Consider the following 15,928-nt stretch of genomic DNA (forward strand, 5'->3'; position numbering starts at 1 on the left):
TTATCATGAATCTACTTACAAAGTTTTTAAACTTATAAGACACCCACTTGAAAATTCGTGAAATTTATCAGGAACTTATGTACAAAGTTTTTAAATTTATCAGAGGGACCTAATTGCAAATGTTTCAAATTGATCACAGACTTACATGCAAAGCTTTTAAATTTATCAGGGACGTACATGCCAATTTTAAATTTATCAAGGACTTATCTGCAAACTTTTTAATTTTCTAAAGGACCTATACAAAGTTTTTAAATTTATAAAGGACCTACTTGAAGGCAATTTAAATTTAACATGGACCTACCTGTAAAGTTTTTAAATTTACCAGGGAACGTACCTGCAAAGTTTTTAAATTTATCAAGGAGTTACCTGCAAAATTTTAAATTTATCAGGCACCTACATGCAAAGTTTTTAAATTTATATGGGACTTACTTGCAAAATTCTTAAATTTATCAGAGGGACCTACCTGCAACGATTTTAAATTTATAAGGTACCTATCTGCAAAATTATCAAATTTGTCAAGGACCTACTTGCAAAATTTTTAAATTTATCAGAGGGACTTACCTGTAATGTTTTTAAATTTATCAGGGACCTACCTGTAAAGTTTTCAAATTTATTAGGGACTTACTTGCAAAGTTTTTAAATTTAACAGGGACTACATGCAAATTTTTTAAATTTATCAAGGATTTACCTGCAAAATTTTTAAATTTATCAAGGATTTATCAGGAACTTATGTACAAAGTTTTTAAATTTATCAGAGGGACCTAATTGCAAATGTTTTAAATTGATCACAAACTTACATGCAAAGCTTTTAAATTTATCAGGGACGTACATGCCAATTTTAAATTTATCAAGGACTTATCTGCAAACTTTTTAATTTTCTAAAGGACCTATACAAAGTTTTTAAATTTATAAAGGACCTACTTGAAGGCAATTTAAATTTAACATGGACCTACCTGTAAAGTTTTTAAATTTACCAGGGAACGTACCTGCAAAGTTTTTAAATTTATTAAGGAGTTACCTGCAAAATTTTAAATTTATTTGAGGCACCTACATGCAAAGTTTTTAAATTTATATGGGACTTACCTGCAAAATTTTTAAATTTAGCAGGGACCTACTTGCAATGTTTTTAAATTTATAAGGGATTAACCTGCAAAGCTTTTAAGTTTTAAGGGACCTATTTGCAAAGTTTTTAAATTTATCAGAACATTCCTTCAATGTTTTTAAATTTATGAGGGACTTACTTGCAAAGTTCTTAAATTTATAAGGGATTTACTTGCAAAGTTTCTAAATTTAACAAGGACTTACCCGGAAATATTTTAAATTTATGAAGGACCTACTTGTAAAACTTTTAAATTTATCAAGGGCCTACTTGAAAGTTTTTTAATTTATCACGGACCTACTTTCAAAGTTTTTCAATTTATTAGAAGGACCTTCCTGCAATTTTTTAAATTTATTAGGGATATACCTGCAAAGTTTTTAAATATATCATGAACATACCATCCAAGTTTTTAAATTTATCAAATGAACCTTATTACAAATTTTGAAATTTAACAAGACTTACCTGCAAAGTTTTTAAATTTATTAGAGACCTATTTTCAAAATTTTAAATTTATCAGGGACCTGCCTACAAAATTTTTAAATTTATTATTAAATTTTTAAATTTATTAGAGACCTACCTACAAAATTTTTAAATTTATCAAAAATTACTGACAAAGTTTTTTAATTTAAAATGTATCTATTTGTAAATATTTTGAATTTATCATAAACTTTTCTCCAAATTTTTAAATTATAAGAGACCTATCCATAAATCTTTTAAATTTAATTAAGGGACAAATTTAAGAATAGATGAGGTTTAAAAGGATGAACGTAAAAAGTCAATAAGAAACAATTATATCTCTGCACACATTAAACAATATAATATGATCATTTGTGCATAAGTAACATCGTTTAAGTGCATAACTAATTACACTTACTATAATATTATCATGCAATTTTTGTTTACCATAAATGTAAAATAATTTTATATATCAATGTAAAATAAATGTAAAATAAAAAAACTAATTAAACTAATTTTTGCACGAAAACTAATTTTATATATCAATGTAAAATAAATGTTTTTCACAAATGAATATGCTGATATATATACTAATAAAAAAAAGTAAATAGTGATTATTTGAATTAGCTAATTTAACTACAAAATAATATAATATGTAAGATTTAAAAGAGAAAATAGTTCATCGAATACCATGTTAATCCACTCAACCAACTCATTCATTTTGGGGTTAAATATACCGAGTCAAATAAGCGTGAGTTTAAAATAATTGATACTTTAATTTATCTTAACATGCTTAATTTAAAAAAAAAAAGTTAAATAAATGATGAAGAAGGTCGAAACCTAAATACTGAACCATAGACCTAACTGTGCGTTAGATCACCTATTCACATCCCTCTCTAATTAAAATAATTGTGTGGGAAAATATAGCGACAAATTATTTTCAGAGAACATTATCATTATTACTATTTTAAAATTTTCAAAAATAAAACCAAATATAAAAAATAAAAAATTTGATTCTGAAAAATCTAATAAGAATTGATCGTAAGAAAGACCTGGTAAGATTTAAGTGAATAAAGGTGGAGTTTGATACAGTGGAGAAAAAGGGAGAAAATGTTGAGTGTGGAGGTGTTAGGCTTCCACATGGCGAAAATAGACCTTTTCAAATTCATTGATGCGTCGCAGAAGAAAGTAGTTGGGAGCAGTTGGGAAATGACGATGCAGTGCTCATTTCTTCTCTCTTTCTCTCTCTCACAGACACACGTTTTTTCGCAAGAAGCCATGGGCAACACATCTTCCATGCTCACCCAATACGACATCGAAGAGGTTCAGCAACACTGCCAACACGCTTGTAACTAACTACCTCCAAATCCTTCAATTTTTTAATTTCATTTACGTGTCTTTGATTTTCGCGTGTGCGTGTGTAGTTACGCAGCAGGAGATTGTTTCTCTGTACCAACGTTTCTGTCAACTCGATCGCAACAACTGCGGTTTCATCTCTTCCGATGAATTCCTCTCCATTCCCGAATTCGCCGTTAATCCTCTCTCTCAGGTCTCTCTCTTTCTCTCGATTCAATTTCCATTCAATTCAATTGAGGTCTTGACATTGATAACATTGCAGAGTTTGTTGAGGATGCTGGACGGATTGAACTTCAAGGAATTCGTGGCCTTCTTGTCTGCCTTCAGTCCCCGCGCCACTCTTCACCAAAAAATTTTATGTAAGTTATAATATGAAAATTATCGATTTATTTTCTCTTTGTTCAATCGAAGACAGATAAATCGCATCATTGTTTTAATTTTGCTTCTTCATTTCGCAGTCATTTTCAAGGTGTATGATACCGATTGCAATGGAAAAGTGACCTTCCATGACATGCTCAGGGCTTTGAGGGATTTGTCAGGATCCTTCATGTTCGAGCAACAGAGAGAGGTCACTTTATTCTTTTGCTGCCTTTTGCTGATGCTGTTCGGTTTTTCTTTTCTTCTTTCCATGTAGTACACTGCAATTTATTGCTTGGTTTGTTTGACAAAAACTTGGTTTTACCAGTAATTACGAAGTTGCTTTCACTTTAGTTTTTATGCACTTAGAGTATAGAAAGTGCTTTACTACCAATTACAAATTCTTATTCATATGACTTTTTAAAATAGTATTAGGGAGTGTTGATTGAGTTATAAACTTTTCAGGGCTTGTTTTGCATTCTTATAAACAAAAAAACCTTTTAAATGTACAAATCAATAAATTTATTATGTATGACCGTTTGTAATATAAATAACACAGCAAAATGTCCCTAAAGATGATGCTATTTGCTCTTTTATTTTCCAGTGTTAAAGATTGTATAGGAAATCAAAAACAAAACGTCATACTTCTGTAATTGTGTGTATTAATGTGTCGTGAAAACATTTCGCAAATCATAGAGGTATTGGCCTTTCACTGTCAACTTTCTGGTTATCTATCAAACCAATGTTTTTGTTCGATTATTATTCTGGCCCACATAACATCAGGGGAAACACATTACCGGTTACTTCTCACCTTTGTTCCTTTGAAATAAAGTTTTGGAATTGGATGTTTCAAGTAATTAGAATTTAGAAGTACCAATGACAGTATTCCTTGTATATAAGAGTATGAGCCACGTAAGCCGGAAACTAAGCAAAAGACAATATGTAACTAAGAGATGAGATAAACCTGTCTTTGAAAACTTGTTATCTTTTACAAGGCTCTCAACTTGTAGCTCTAATTGCACTTTTAATCCTTTTAAGATGAAATGAGAAGAGTGTTTCCTAGCTTCCATGTTGTATCTGTCTATATGTTACCAGGTGAAAACATCTTTATCATTCTTTTATAAAAAACATAGAAGCACAATCCTTTATTAACCAAGAAAAGTATTTATATGAAGTGTATAATCCATGTATGTTCTGTAATATCTCAGTTGCCAAATATATAAAAGGATGATGTGATCTGCTTATAATATAACAGCATAATGCATCCTCTTTCCTTTTGTATATGCAGGAAGTTCTGACACAGGTCCTTGAGGAAGCTGGGTATGCAAAGGATTCTTCATTAGTCTTGTCTGACTTCGTGAAGGTACTGAAATTTGCATGACTTGCTTCTCTAGAAATCTTAAGTTTAGTTTATACAATCTTTTTAAAAGGAAAGTACACACTAAGTGATAGTGCATTGAGTCTTCTATTATTTTTGGTGTTTCTCCTTCATATCTATTATGATCTTACCATTAACTTCCAAGATACGGAAAGTTTACCAGAATATGATTTTAACGCTGGATAGGGCCTGAACATAGATGTAAAGAAGGAAATAAAGTAACAATGCAATGATGAATTGATAATGTCAAATGAGAGTTCTATTTTATTGATTTATCTGTAAATTAGAAGGCACAGTTGCCCATATGATGCATATATATTAGCTTGCAGTGGTAAAGGTCTCTTACTTTCACCTGCCAATATGTTAAACCAACGTAATTATCTTCATTTGGTTCATAGGTTGCGATTAATATTGCATTTTCATACTCATGACTCTCTAAGGGTCATACAACAGAATTCTAGCTCATGATTGCTTGAGGATCTTAAATCCTCATAACCATTCTGGTTTTACACCGTGCATACTGAAAACTTCTCTTAGTTTGACATTTGTTACTGTGCTACCTTTCTTATGGAAATGCTTGACCATCATCCCTTTTGCTGATAGATTCTTGGCAATTCGGGTTTGAAGATGGAAGTAGAGATTCCGGTGGATTAGAGAGAGGATAGCACTATTGCCTAGCATAATTTATATATATATATATATATATATATATATATATATATATATATATATATATATATATATATATATATATATATATATATATACACAACTAGCTATCATGAGTACTTTATGAGTTTGATATCGGACATTATTGGTTCTGGTATTTTGATCTTTATCTTAATGGGTAATTAGATTATTTATTGAGTGTTTAATTACTCCGAAGCAAAATTATAGATAATACAATTTTTAACAAAATGCTTTCAGGAATCAGAATTGAGTTTCTCCATTGTTTTTAATGTTTGGAAATTTTATTTTGTTACGAACGACTTAGGTTTTTAAAATAAGTTCCTCTGTCAATTTATATATACATTAACTTTCAAGTTTCAAATTTCTAATAAATATTATTAAATTCTTTAGGACTTAATATTATTTTATGTTAATCATAAAACTTTATATTTTTTATACATAAAGACAAGTCATCAAAATAATGAAATAATTAACGTAAAAAATAAACAATAGAAAATCAATTATAAATTATAAAATTTTTAAATATTAAATAAAAAAATTTAGTAAAATTCTAAGGAAAAATAGAAACTTAAAATTTAATTAATTCTTCATTATAGACACTTTCTTCGTACTCTTTTTCTATTTCTAATTTTCTTAACAGTAGATGTCTCAAGGATTTCTATCTCTTAATTAGTATTTTTCAAATCCACGACACTAATTATACTAGTATTTTTAAAATACACGACACTAATTATATTTTTATCACTTATATCATTCACATAATGTTTAATTATTTGTTGTAATATAGAAATAAAAAGTAAAATAAGAAATCTTATATATACTTTATTGAAATAAAAGTATTGCATTTGCATAAAATATCCTTAAAACACTTAAAAAAGAAAATACGGAATAAATTTAACGGTGCAAGTCTTCACTATATAATCAATGTCGTAGTTGCAAACATGCAGAGCTCGTAAAATAAGAACATAGTTAAAGCTACATAATTTTCGACAGCTTCACAATATTAACAGGGTAGTTATTTTTATCGGTGTGCTTTTAACGAATTCCTAACAATAACAAAAGCATTAATAGGTATAATATTTTATGAATTAAATACAAAGTAAATGCATTAAACATTTTGATTTCCGAATATGTGTAACTCCTGTTTCCTTTCTATTAAGGAAGGAAAAATGTTCCAAAGAAGTCCTGTTTGTCTGGTATATATATAAATCGTTGGTTGAAATTTATTATCAAATTAACACTACAAAGCGCAGCGGAAGTAAATACTAAAGTTTAAAATGATCCAATCTATCTAAAATTTGGCAACTGTTTACTATTGTTCATTGTCGTTTATTGGTATTATTATTTAGCTTTTTCTTTAATCTCCTTCGCCTCCTACTTTATATTATTATTCTTCTGTTTTTGAACAAGTAGTCCTTCAATATTGACAAAAATCCCTTTTTCCTTCTTCACGGGACAACGCTGTTTTTGGCTTAATATATTTTTAGTCAAATAAGTAATAACACCAAATTATTTCTTATTATAACTTGGCTTAATAAAAAATATCAAACTATTTAAAAGAATTTTTTATTCAATCCGTGCATATGAGGGAAGAAGCTCTTTCTTTTTTTCATCGTCACTCTTCAGTTGCTTGGGTTTGAAGGGTCTGCAAGGCCTGAGGGTAAATAATATTTCTCTCAATATATTTGACTCTGAAAAAATGACAAACTATGAGTAGTGATTTGTGAAAAATAAAGAACCAAAAATATTGGTAATACGTCCTGACCAGAAAAAAATAAAAATATACGTATATATTGATATTTATAAAATGAACATACAGAAATATAATGGACCAAAACAAAATTGGTAAGATATTTATTTATCATAACTAAAAAAAAAGATACTTATTTAATGGGTATACTGAAAATGAAAATTTTAGAAAATTTAACTCCAAAATGTAATATAAATATCTTTATCTCGTGAGTTCGTCCATCTTTAGAGAAAAGAGCAATTGTCATTATAACACTACTTACAACTTTAAGCACATAGAATAGAATAAAATGATTTTTTGATTACTAAATTTTGACAACTTTCTCTTACAATCTTAGGTGGCATCTTTTAAGTGGTTAACTAGTTTTTCATTTTTTCATTCTCAATATGCCAAAATTACTTAAAAAATTGTAAGAGAAAGTTGTTAAAATTTAGTAGTTAAAATATCAGTGTTCAATAAATAAACCTTTTTTTAATAATTTTCATAATACCTTTTCAAAAGTAGTAGGTTAGTTTATAAGTCCAGTACATAAATCTAAACCTAATCATGCATTATTTAGTTATTAATTATTAAAAGATTAGCTATTTAAACATGATTTGTTTTGTGATCTAATCATTTATAATATCATTCTTTGCCTTCTTTAATGCACCGTAGTTACATTCTACACCTAGATTTCATTAATCACACAAAGTTTATGATTCGTAAAGTTTAACCTATACGTATTGAAGTAAAAACTTAGTTGTTATATACCAATACTTTACGCAACTAACTTAACCGTTTAACTAAGATCTCACCGTAATTGAATAATCACAGTAATTTATTATCAGATTTAGCTGTTAAAATAAAAGCAGATAAAACATAAAAGTCTAATTTAATGTAATAATTTGCCATTAAATTTAACAGTTAAAATAGAAACAAATGATTTTGTTTGATGCATGAGGAGGAGGCAAGCAGGGAAGCGCGTGTTGGAACATTTGATTATGCAAAACATCATCATAAGGTGGTCGTGGCTGTGGTTCATTGTAGCCGTTGGAAAGCATGAAGAAACGACTTTTTGAAACACCAAACAGAAAATAAATAAAGAAAGAAAGAATCGAAAAGAAGGGACTACCTATGAAAAGAAAACAAGAAGGGACCTACGACGAGACGACGATGCAATGCAATGCAACAACACAATGATGTCAAGACAAAAACGTTAACGAACCTCCATTTTGTCTGTAATGTAACTGTTGTACATCATAAGGAAACTCACTCTCTGTTTTTTTCCCACCGTATTAGGGTTCCTCTTTTTACTGCATCATTTTCCTCTGCAAAACTCAAACAAACCCCCAAGACACACACAGGTTTCATTCTTTTCTTTTTCTTCAGCCTTTCCTTTTCAATCTTTATACAAGAAATACAGGGTTTGAAAATAAATAAATAAATAAATGAAATTGTTAGGTGCATGCTGGTTTCGGAATATATAAATATGTTAGAAGCGTGGTGGTGATTTTTACGGTTGTGCAATATGTCCCTGTGTAAACCTCGCTTTCTCAAGAATTTTTGTCGAAAGAAAATATTGAAAAGCTCCGATTGTTAAGGTTTTCTACTTTGCCTAGTTTTAGATAGATTTTATATGCCTCAATTTGTTGCGATCGTCTGATATATAACCTTGTTTTGCTTTCTGATCAATGTTGTGTTCTTTTGCATGAGGGTAAATAGTTCCGAGCGACAAACTCGTGGATTGGACTCTGAAAGCTTGATTTTAATTTTAGGTTATGTGTTTATGATATTTTGCCTTGCTTGCGTACCTTAGAGCCATCATGTTAATTTAATTATGAAATTGATGACTTAGGAAAGAAATAGAATTTTATTCTATCCAAGCATTGTTTTCTCGTACTGTGTTTGCAGTGAAATTGAAATTGCTATGTTGTGTGTTCAGGAAAAAGTGATTGGTGATTGGTGATTGCTTCAAGATTTAAGCATCAAATGGTAGAAAGCAGCATGGCTGAGAGTGATATAACAGTCATGAAGGAGACGCTTCGTGCCCAGCAGCAACTTCTGCAGAAGCTGTATGCAGAGTTGGATAAGGAAAGAGAAGCGTCTGCAACTGCAGCCAGTGAAGCCATGGACATGATACTGCGGTTGCAGGGAGAGAAGGCTGCGGTGAAGATGGAGGCGAGTCACTACAAGAGAGTGGCAGAGGAGAAGATAGGTCATGCTGAGGCCACTCTTGAAGTTTTTGAAGAGCTTATGTATCAGAAGGAATTGGAAATTGCTTCTCTTGAGTTTCAGATATTGGCTTACAGAAACAAACTTCTCACCCTGGGATATGATTTCAGTACCAGTGATCTTGAATTCACTGAAGAACTGTTGTTGAGTAGAAGTGCATCAAATGAACAAGGAGAAAATGATCGAGCTAGTAGTAGCACGGTAAGAAGGCTAACTTCATTGCCCCCTATTCCGTTTAAGAATAACTTGAAATCTGCTCGGAAAAGAGAAAGATCACCTAGCCCTGTTCCAGATATGTTTCCTAGAATAGGGGACAGTGATGGCCAAGAAGCCACTTCTCCAAGCTTGGATTTGCCAAGAAAAACAGAAGATTATTCAGATGGAAGTCTTGATGCGTACTGGAACCAGATTATGAAGTTAGATGAAAAGGTGAAAGTAATTTCAGATTGTAAAGAGTCAGAAGGAGAACCATGTACCACGTTGAGGAGCAGAAGAGGGAGATCGGGTTTAATACTTTCACAGGCAAACATTAAGGTAACCTCAGACCAAACAGATACTAGTTGCTCAGGTAAAGAAAATCAAACACAGGACAGAGAGGATGTTGTTAATCCCTCGTGCGCGAGTAATATCCATGATGTGTTTGAAGTTCCACAAACATGTGCACCTGAGAAAAGAAGACTTGAGAAATGGATTTCAGATGCAGATAACAGGTTAACAAAACCAGACCTGGTGTCTGAGGAAATCATTGGATCGCATGTTAAACATGATTTCGACAAGCTAAAGAGCATGCTGAGTGCAAATCTTGAGAGCAGAATGCACAGTCCGAAAGACATGAAGGCCATTATTTGGCAGAAAAGGGAAGGGGCGGATGTGGAATGCAATGCTCTAGCTGAGTTTCAAAAGTTGAATCAGAGAATTGATCAGCTTGAGAGGGAAACAGTCAATACAATGAAAGAGATTATGAATAAAGTGAAAGGGGAAGAGCATTTGAGGTTGTTGAAAGATATATGCAGTCAACTCAAATCAATGGAATCAGAGATGAGAAGAGCAAAAACCCCAAAACCCTCACCTAAGAGGGATAATCCTTTGGATCCTATTCAAGAGGTAATCTATACTCTAATGCTTTTACCTTTTCTTGTTGAGAAAAAATAACTTTCTGTTGCTTGTTGCCCGCAAAATGGAGTCCAAATTCTCTGATAAGTTTTTTGGGTGTTATCTTCCGTTGAACATTATAAATATACAGATGTTGGTGTTTTGAAAATCTTTTTAATATATTTTAAAACATAAAAAATCAGTACCTATTAGTGTATTTTGAAGACACAGCATAAGCATATGAACAACATAGAAAAACTCAGCAAAGAATCCAAATTGGTGTAAAATGTCTCCTTTCTTTGATTCTCTTATGCTGAGAGGGTATTTGATAATGTTTTACATTTGATGATTTTGTTCTTGAATTATTTGTGTTCTTCTTGACCTTTGAAAACATTATATGAACAGGCAATGGTGTACTTCTGGCTTTGATCTAGTAAATGCAGAATGGCCATCTCAGAGAACCACTTAACTGGATGCAAATTAGGTGTAAGTATGGTTTGTCCAGAGAGAGGATAGGTAGAACAGATATTCTAAGCTGAATATTAGTTATGAGAAATGTAAATACACTTTCCTAATTCCTTATTTTACAATTGGGACTGGTGTGATGGTGACTTGACACTCTTCTGTTGTTAAGTATGGTGTCTTATGTTTTTCCCCAAACAATATACATGACTTAGTTAAATATACAAGTGCTTTGATAGATTCTTTGATTAGAAAACACATTACATTGCATTTTTTTATTCAATTAGAAAGAAAACTATTATCATACTAATGTTTCTGACCTTGTGCTGAACTTTTTAGCATATAGCTACGAATTCATATGTTGAAATATAAGCACAACTATAATTCACTAATTAATATATATATATATATATATATATATATATATATATATATATATCTTGTATCATATGCTAGTTATTCTTATGTCTTGCTTCGTTTTAAATTTATGTCAACCAATGTTTTTGCATTATATTTATTTGCCTCACAATGAGAGGTTTTAGGAATGTCTCTGTAGCAAGATAGCTTGATGGAGTTTTTGAATGTGAAATTATATTTATGATTGATTTTTTTTTATCGACTTTCACTAGTTTGTTTTTTTTTTTTTTACTTTTTTCTCATAATTTGGGAGGATAACCCCTTAAGATGGGTTATTTTTCTTCTTCAAACGATCTTTGATTAAAAGGATACTTATAAAAGCAGAGATGCTGAAGGAAAGTATACCAAAATAAACATAACATCATGCTTAAATATGGTAGAAGTTTTGATACTATAAACTAAAAAAAAAAACACAAGATTCCCATTCTCGTGTCACAATGGTAACCTGATAGAGTCTTGTTCTATAGTTTTCTCCTTTGTTATCTTCTCCATAGCTTAAAGTGATTATCCAAATCAACCTACAACAAATTTTGTACTAAAGATTTAAATTTTTTTTGCAAATAATTGAATTGAAAAATATGTATTATCTTGTTTGGATTCATTGATGTACTCTTGAAGAAGTTGATTGACTATATTCACAACAAAAATAATATCTGATCTAATGTAAGATAGATAAATAAGTCTAATATTTTGTACTTCTCAACTTTGTATTTGGATCAAGCATGTATACTTGGTGGTATGCAAATTGTTTTACCTATTTCATGTAGCAAGTATAATGTATTTTTACTGAGATATGAAGATTTTTGTTTTTTAATGAATTATTTCAATTCTTAGTAAATATTTCAATTCTTTGTTGCTCATTTTCAGTTTGAGTGAACCTCAGCCTAATCTTATACCTTCTAATAATCCCATCAGTCCTATATTTTGTTATGTGAACCCACTTGCACCCAATAGTTTTTTTTTCTTTTAAGTGTGGTAGGGTGACTAATTTTCAAGTATTGTTCTTCTCTGATGTTTCCATTTCAAAATCCTTGACTTGTTTCCATTTTTTTAATTAATGTCTCAAACACAAAAGAATATATATTTAAACTTGCGAGAAAGGTTCTCTGAGTAAGCAAAATTTTGTAAAGGATAATTTGCTAAAGTGAGGTGATTTAGTAGATTTTGATTCATTTTCTAAAAGTAAAACAAAATATTTTATCAATTAACAAATGATGAATATTTATTTACTATTTCTCAAAATCCAATATGTTATTTCATTAATTTATAACAATATATAAAGAGATTCTCTCTTCTGTGTCCACATTTCATAATACCAGTTTTATCCTTAATTATTTAAAAATTAATTATTTTAAAAATAATATACTTTTAACCATTATTCTAAAAACCTCTTTTGTTTTAAACTATTATTTTAAAAACTTTTTTTGTACATATCTTATTTTTTTAATTTTACATTTAACAACTATTTTAAAAATTAATTATATATTTATTATTGATCTTAACTTAAATTTTTTAAAAATTAAAAAATATGTGTTCGCTAGTATTTATGAATAAAAATTAGTCTAGTTAATTTTTCATAGTCAAATACCTTATCAACTTTTTAAAAAATTAAGAAATATATGTTTAAATCTATTTTATGAATTTTAATTTTAATTTTTTTCTCAAAATTTAGTTTTAATTTTTAAATGTTGTTTTTATTTATAGATTAAATATCTCCACGAAAGCAATGTTTAATGATATCTCCTTATATTTATTTAGATTTTTTTAATAAGTGACATAATTTATCTTCGTGTTTCACGAAATGTAATTTCTATATTTCTCATGTTTTACTTTTTTTTATTTTAATAAATTTTTGTATGATGATAAATGATTAATAAATTTTAAAGTGTCAACATATGTCCTAGTGTGATCCCATCGAAATAAATCGAATTATATTTTTGTAAAACAAATAAAATTTTTCATTAGATTTTAATGGATGAAAATAAATTAACTTTTTTTTATCTTACATGTGACTGTTCGTAAACGGATAATTTTTTAAAAATAAAATAAAATGTATGTACATGAATAGTGTCTATAACATATGATTTTAAAAGTGTTTAATCATTATTAATTTCAACCCATTAGTTTCAACAGATTAAAATTAAAATCTGACTAATGATGGTTTCAACACTTAAACAAATTAAGTTGACAGTACACTAGTACTTTAATTAACTTTGGTAGTTGTGGTGTGGTGTTAGATAATAGTTTTACATAAATTAATGATGTGCATAGATGCCTAACTTAAGTCTAATCTATTGATAAGATTTTGCAGTGGCATAAACAACAGGACCACTCAGGGCCTATATGTACTGGTGCATGAACCTACCCCTCTATATTTATTTTATCCAACTTCACAATCAAAGGGCTCTGCACTATTTTATAAATTTTTAAATTCACTTTATTGGATATTCTGTATCAATTAATTATGGAATGTTTATTGATTATTGGGAATTAAAATATGAGTAAGAGTCTTTATGGGTACCGAGAAAGACAGTGTATAAAGAAGAAAAAAAAGATTAAATATATTTTATTAAAAATTAAAATTAGTTAAACGATATAAAAAATCTAAATGATATTACAAAAGCATTTGAGACGTCAAGTAAATTTAATAAATTTTGATTAAAATGATTAAATTCATATATTTCAAAAATTAAAGATTAAATTAAATAAAAATTACGTTGAAGGATTAATTTTAATTTTTATTAAATGTTAAGAAATCAAAAATATATAAAAGAAATTATAAATCTATTATTTGATGGTTGTGGGTTAAAGTTGTTATTTTTTTATGTAAATTTAGCTCAAGTTTTATTGTTATTAAATATTTCTAGTAAATCTTTTTCAGACAATTATACTGAAGTGCAGATCTAATTTATAAGTTTATTTATTCTGTAAGAAATAAATTGTGAAAAAAAGCTTAATGATGAAGTGAATAAAGGGAAATCTCATTGGCAATTTTCCTTTTGGGAGGTGGTGTTACAAACCACTGAAATGGCCATGGAAGAAGCATGCGTGAGCGTGATACGCATCGATTACAAATAGATTACATGTAGAGAAAGTTACGTTGTATTTTGTATAATTTTATTATATAAATTTTTTTTTATTTTGTTATTATCATGTAAATTTTTTTTTTTTGTTTAGAATCAATTATATTGTACATAAACATTAATTTTGTGGATGATATATAAATTTGAATTTTTTTATGAACGGTCTGAAGGATTAGATTAGTTAATAAATGATTTGTGATGGATTTAAATATTCACTTATTTATCAAAAGGTTTCTGAATCTGTCGATAAGAATATAAAATTGATTATTCTTATAAAATTTAGGACAATAATATTATGACTCTCATCTTTTGACTTTCATCTTTTATCTCATTTAATGTGAGTCATTGATTAATGTATCATTATCTTCTCTATTTTTTTTAAAGAATTAATGATCCACACTGAATCACCTCATGATAGAAATTAAAAAATATAATCAAAATATAATTTTCCTAAAACTTATATCCCATTATAGAATACAAGACGTAAAAATATATCTGTGAAATACATTTTTCAGAATAACCAAGCAATATTATCTTATAGATTTTTCCAAACTTTTTCAAATAGATCATTCATTGATTTCAAGTATACAATTCTTTTTGAATATCCCTGAACATCTATCTTTTATCGTATATTATTTTTACATTAAGTTATACAATGAAGTGTAATACTGGTCTTTCTCTAAACCTAATGTGACTTTTTTAATAAGACAATTAATAGGACTCATTAAGAGGATTAATAGTGGTATTTTACCAAATGCAGGAATATATTATGTATATGTGAGTACGTATTACATACGGAACTGTCCTTGTGAGTTGGACTTTCTCTTACTGAATATATAAGAAAAAATCTATTTTTTTATGATTTATATGTCAGTTACACATGTTACAATTAAATCACCACGAAGGACAGTTACACTTTCAAGTAGAAATAATGATTGTTTATTATACTTTTTAGTCTATTCATAATTGCTTGATCCAGTAATTGATACCGGAATTAATATCAGATGTTTAACTTCCAGTAATTTTTTTTTTTAAGCAAGTTAGACTTTCCAAAATCTTTATGCTTCAAATTAAGGAGATCTATTACCCTTAACTATAAATATCATAGAAATATCATGAGTCTAGCAATATCATACTATTAATTGTATATGTCTTATATAAATATATAAGAAAACACTTAGTTTAAAAAGATTTTATAAGTGAACAAATGGATATAGATATTTGAATTAGGTTACTAGTTTATGTTATTACTCTTCTTTATACTAAATGCTTTTATAATTTATTGTTTAGGGATTATTTTTGATGTTTTAATAATTTTAAAAAACATTTTTATTAATATTATAGTTCCAAAAATTAATTGATTTCTTATCAATATAAAAAAGAAATATTTATCAATTTTAATCATCAATATAATTGATTATTAGAAAAATAATTTTTTAACTCTTGGAAATCCCACATCGACTAGAGATAACCGTTGGAAAGTATATAAGTGAGGTGCAAACTCACCTTATAAGCCGATTTTGTGGGGTTGAGTTAGGCTTAAAACCTACTTCTAACATGATATCAGAGTTAGAGTC

At 28.7% G+C, this 15,928-nt stretch overlaps 2 protein-coding genes across 5 annotated transcripts; both read left to right on the forward strand.

Annotated features, from left to right (window-relative positions):
- The first annotated feature begins 2,620 nt into the window (after positions 1-2,620).
- LOC114176141 (uncharacterized) lies at positions 2,621-5,521 on the forward strand. The gene is made up of 6 exons (XM_028061077.2): positions 2,621-2,903; positions 2,980-3,104; positions 3,174-3,270; positions 3,370-3,479; positions 4,557-4,631; positions 5,250-5,521. Exons 1-6 carry the CDS (start codon positions 2,666-2,668, stop codon positions 5,298-5,300), a joined length of 696 nt encoding a protein of 231 aa, XP_027916878.1. The 5' UTR covers positions 2,621-2,665; the 3' UTR covers positions 5,301-5,521.
- A 2,500-nt stretch (positions 5,522-8,021) lies between these two features.
- On the forward strand, positions 8,022-11,089 carry LOC114177210 (uncharacterized). Of its 4 annotated transcripts, XM_028062474.2 has the most exons (4): positions 8,446-8,666; positions 8,788-8,840; positions 9,008-10,401; positions 10,795-11,089. In XM_028062474.2, the coding sequence occupies exons 3-4, from the start codon at positions 9,055-9,057 to the stop codon at positions 10,816-10,818; spliced, it is 1,371 nt and encodes a 456-aa protein (XP_027918275.1). In that variant the 5' UTR covers positions 8,446-8,666; positions 8,788-8,840; positions 9,008-9,054; the 3' UTR covers positions 10,819-11,089. The 4 variants fall into 4 exon arrangements, with proteins under 4 accessions (XP_027918274.1, XP_027918275.1, XP_027918277.1 ...); XM_028062473.2 differs by lacking the exons at positions 8,446-8,666; positions 8,788-8,840 and adding an exon at positions 8,022-8,429; XM_028062476.2 differs by lacking the exon at positions 8,788-8,840.
- The last annotated feature ends 4,839 nt before the right edge of the window (positions 11,090-15,928 follow it).

The sequence above is a fragment of the Vigna unguiculata genome, chromosome 3, assembly GCF_037176805.1.
Source record: "Vigna unguiculata cultivar grain cowpea cultivar isolate G323 ecotype 2 chromosome 3, ASM3717680v1, whole genome shotgun sequence".
NCBI lineage: Eukaryota > Viridiplantae > Streptophyta > Magnoliopsida > Fabales > Fabaceae > Vigna > Vigna unguiculata.

Coding starts and splice junctions, on each gene's coding strand:
- LOC114177210 (XM_028062473.2), top strand. CDS start 9,055: ATGGTAGAAAGCAGCATGGCTGAGAGTGATATAACAGTCATGAAGGAG. Junction 10,402..10,794: donor CTTTGGATCCTATTCAAGAG/GTAATCTATACT, acceptor TTATATGAACAG/GCAATGGTGTACTTCTGGCT.
- LOC114176141 (XM_028061077.2), top strand. CDS start 2,666: ATGTTGAGTGTGGAGGTGTTAGGCTTCCACATGGCGAAAATAGACCTT. Junction 3,105..3,173: donor CCGTTAATCCTCTCTCTCAG/GTCTCTCTCTTT, acceptor ATAACATTGCAG/AGTTTGTTGAGGATGCTGGA. Junction 4,632..5,249: donor TCTTGTCTGACTTCGTGAAG/GTACTGAAATTT, acceptor TTTTGCTGATAG/ATTCTTGGCAATTCGGGTTT.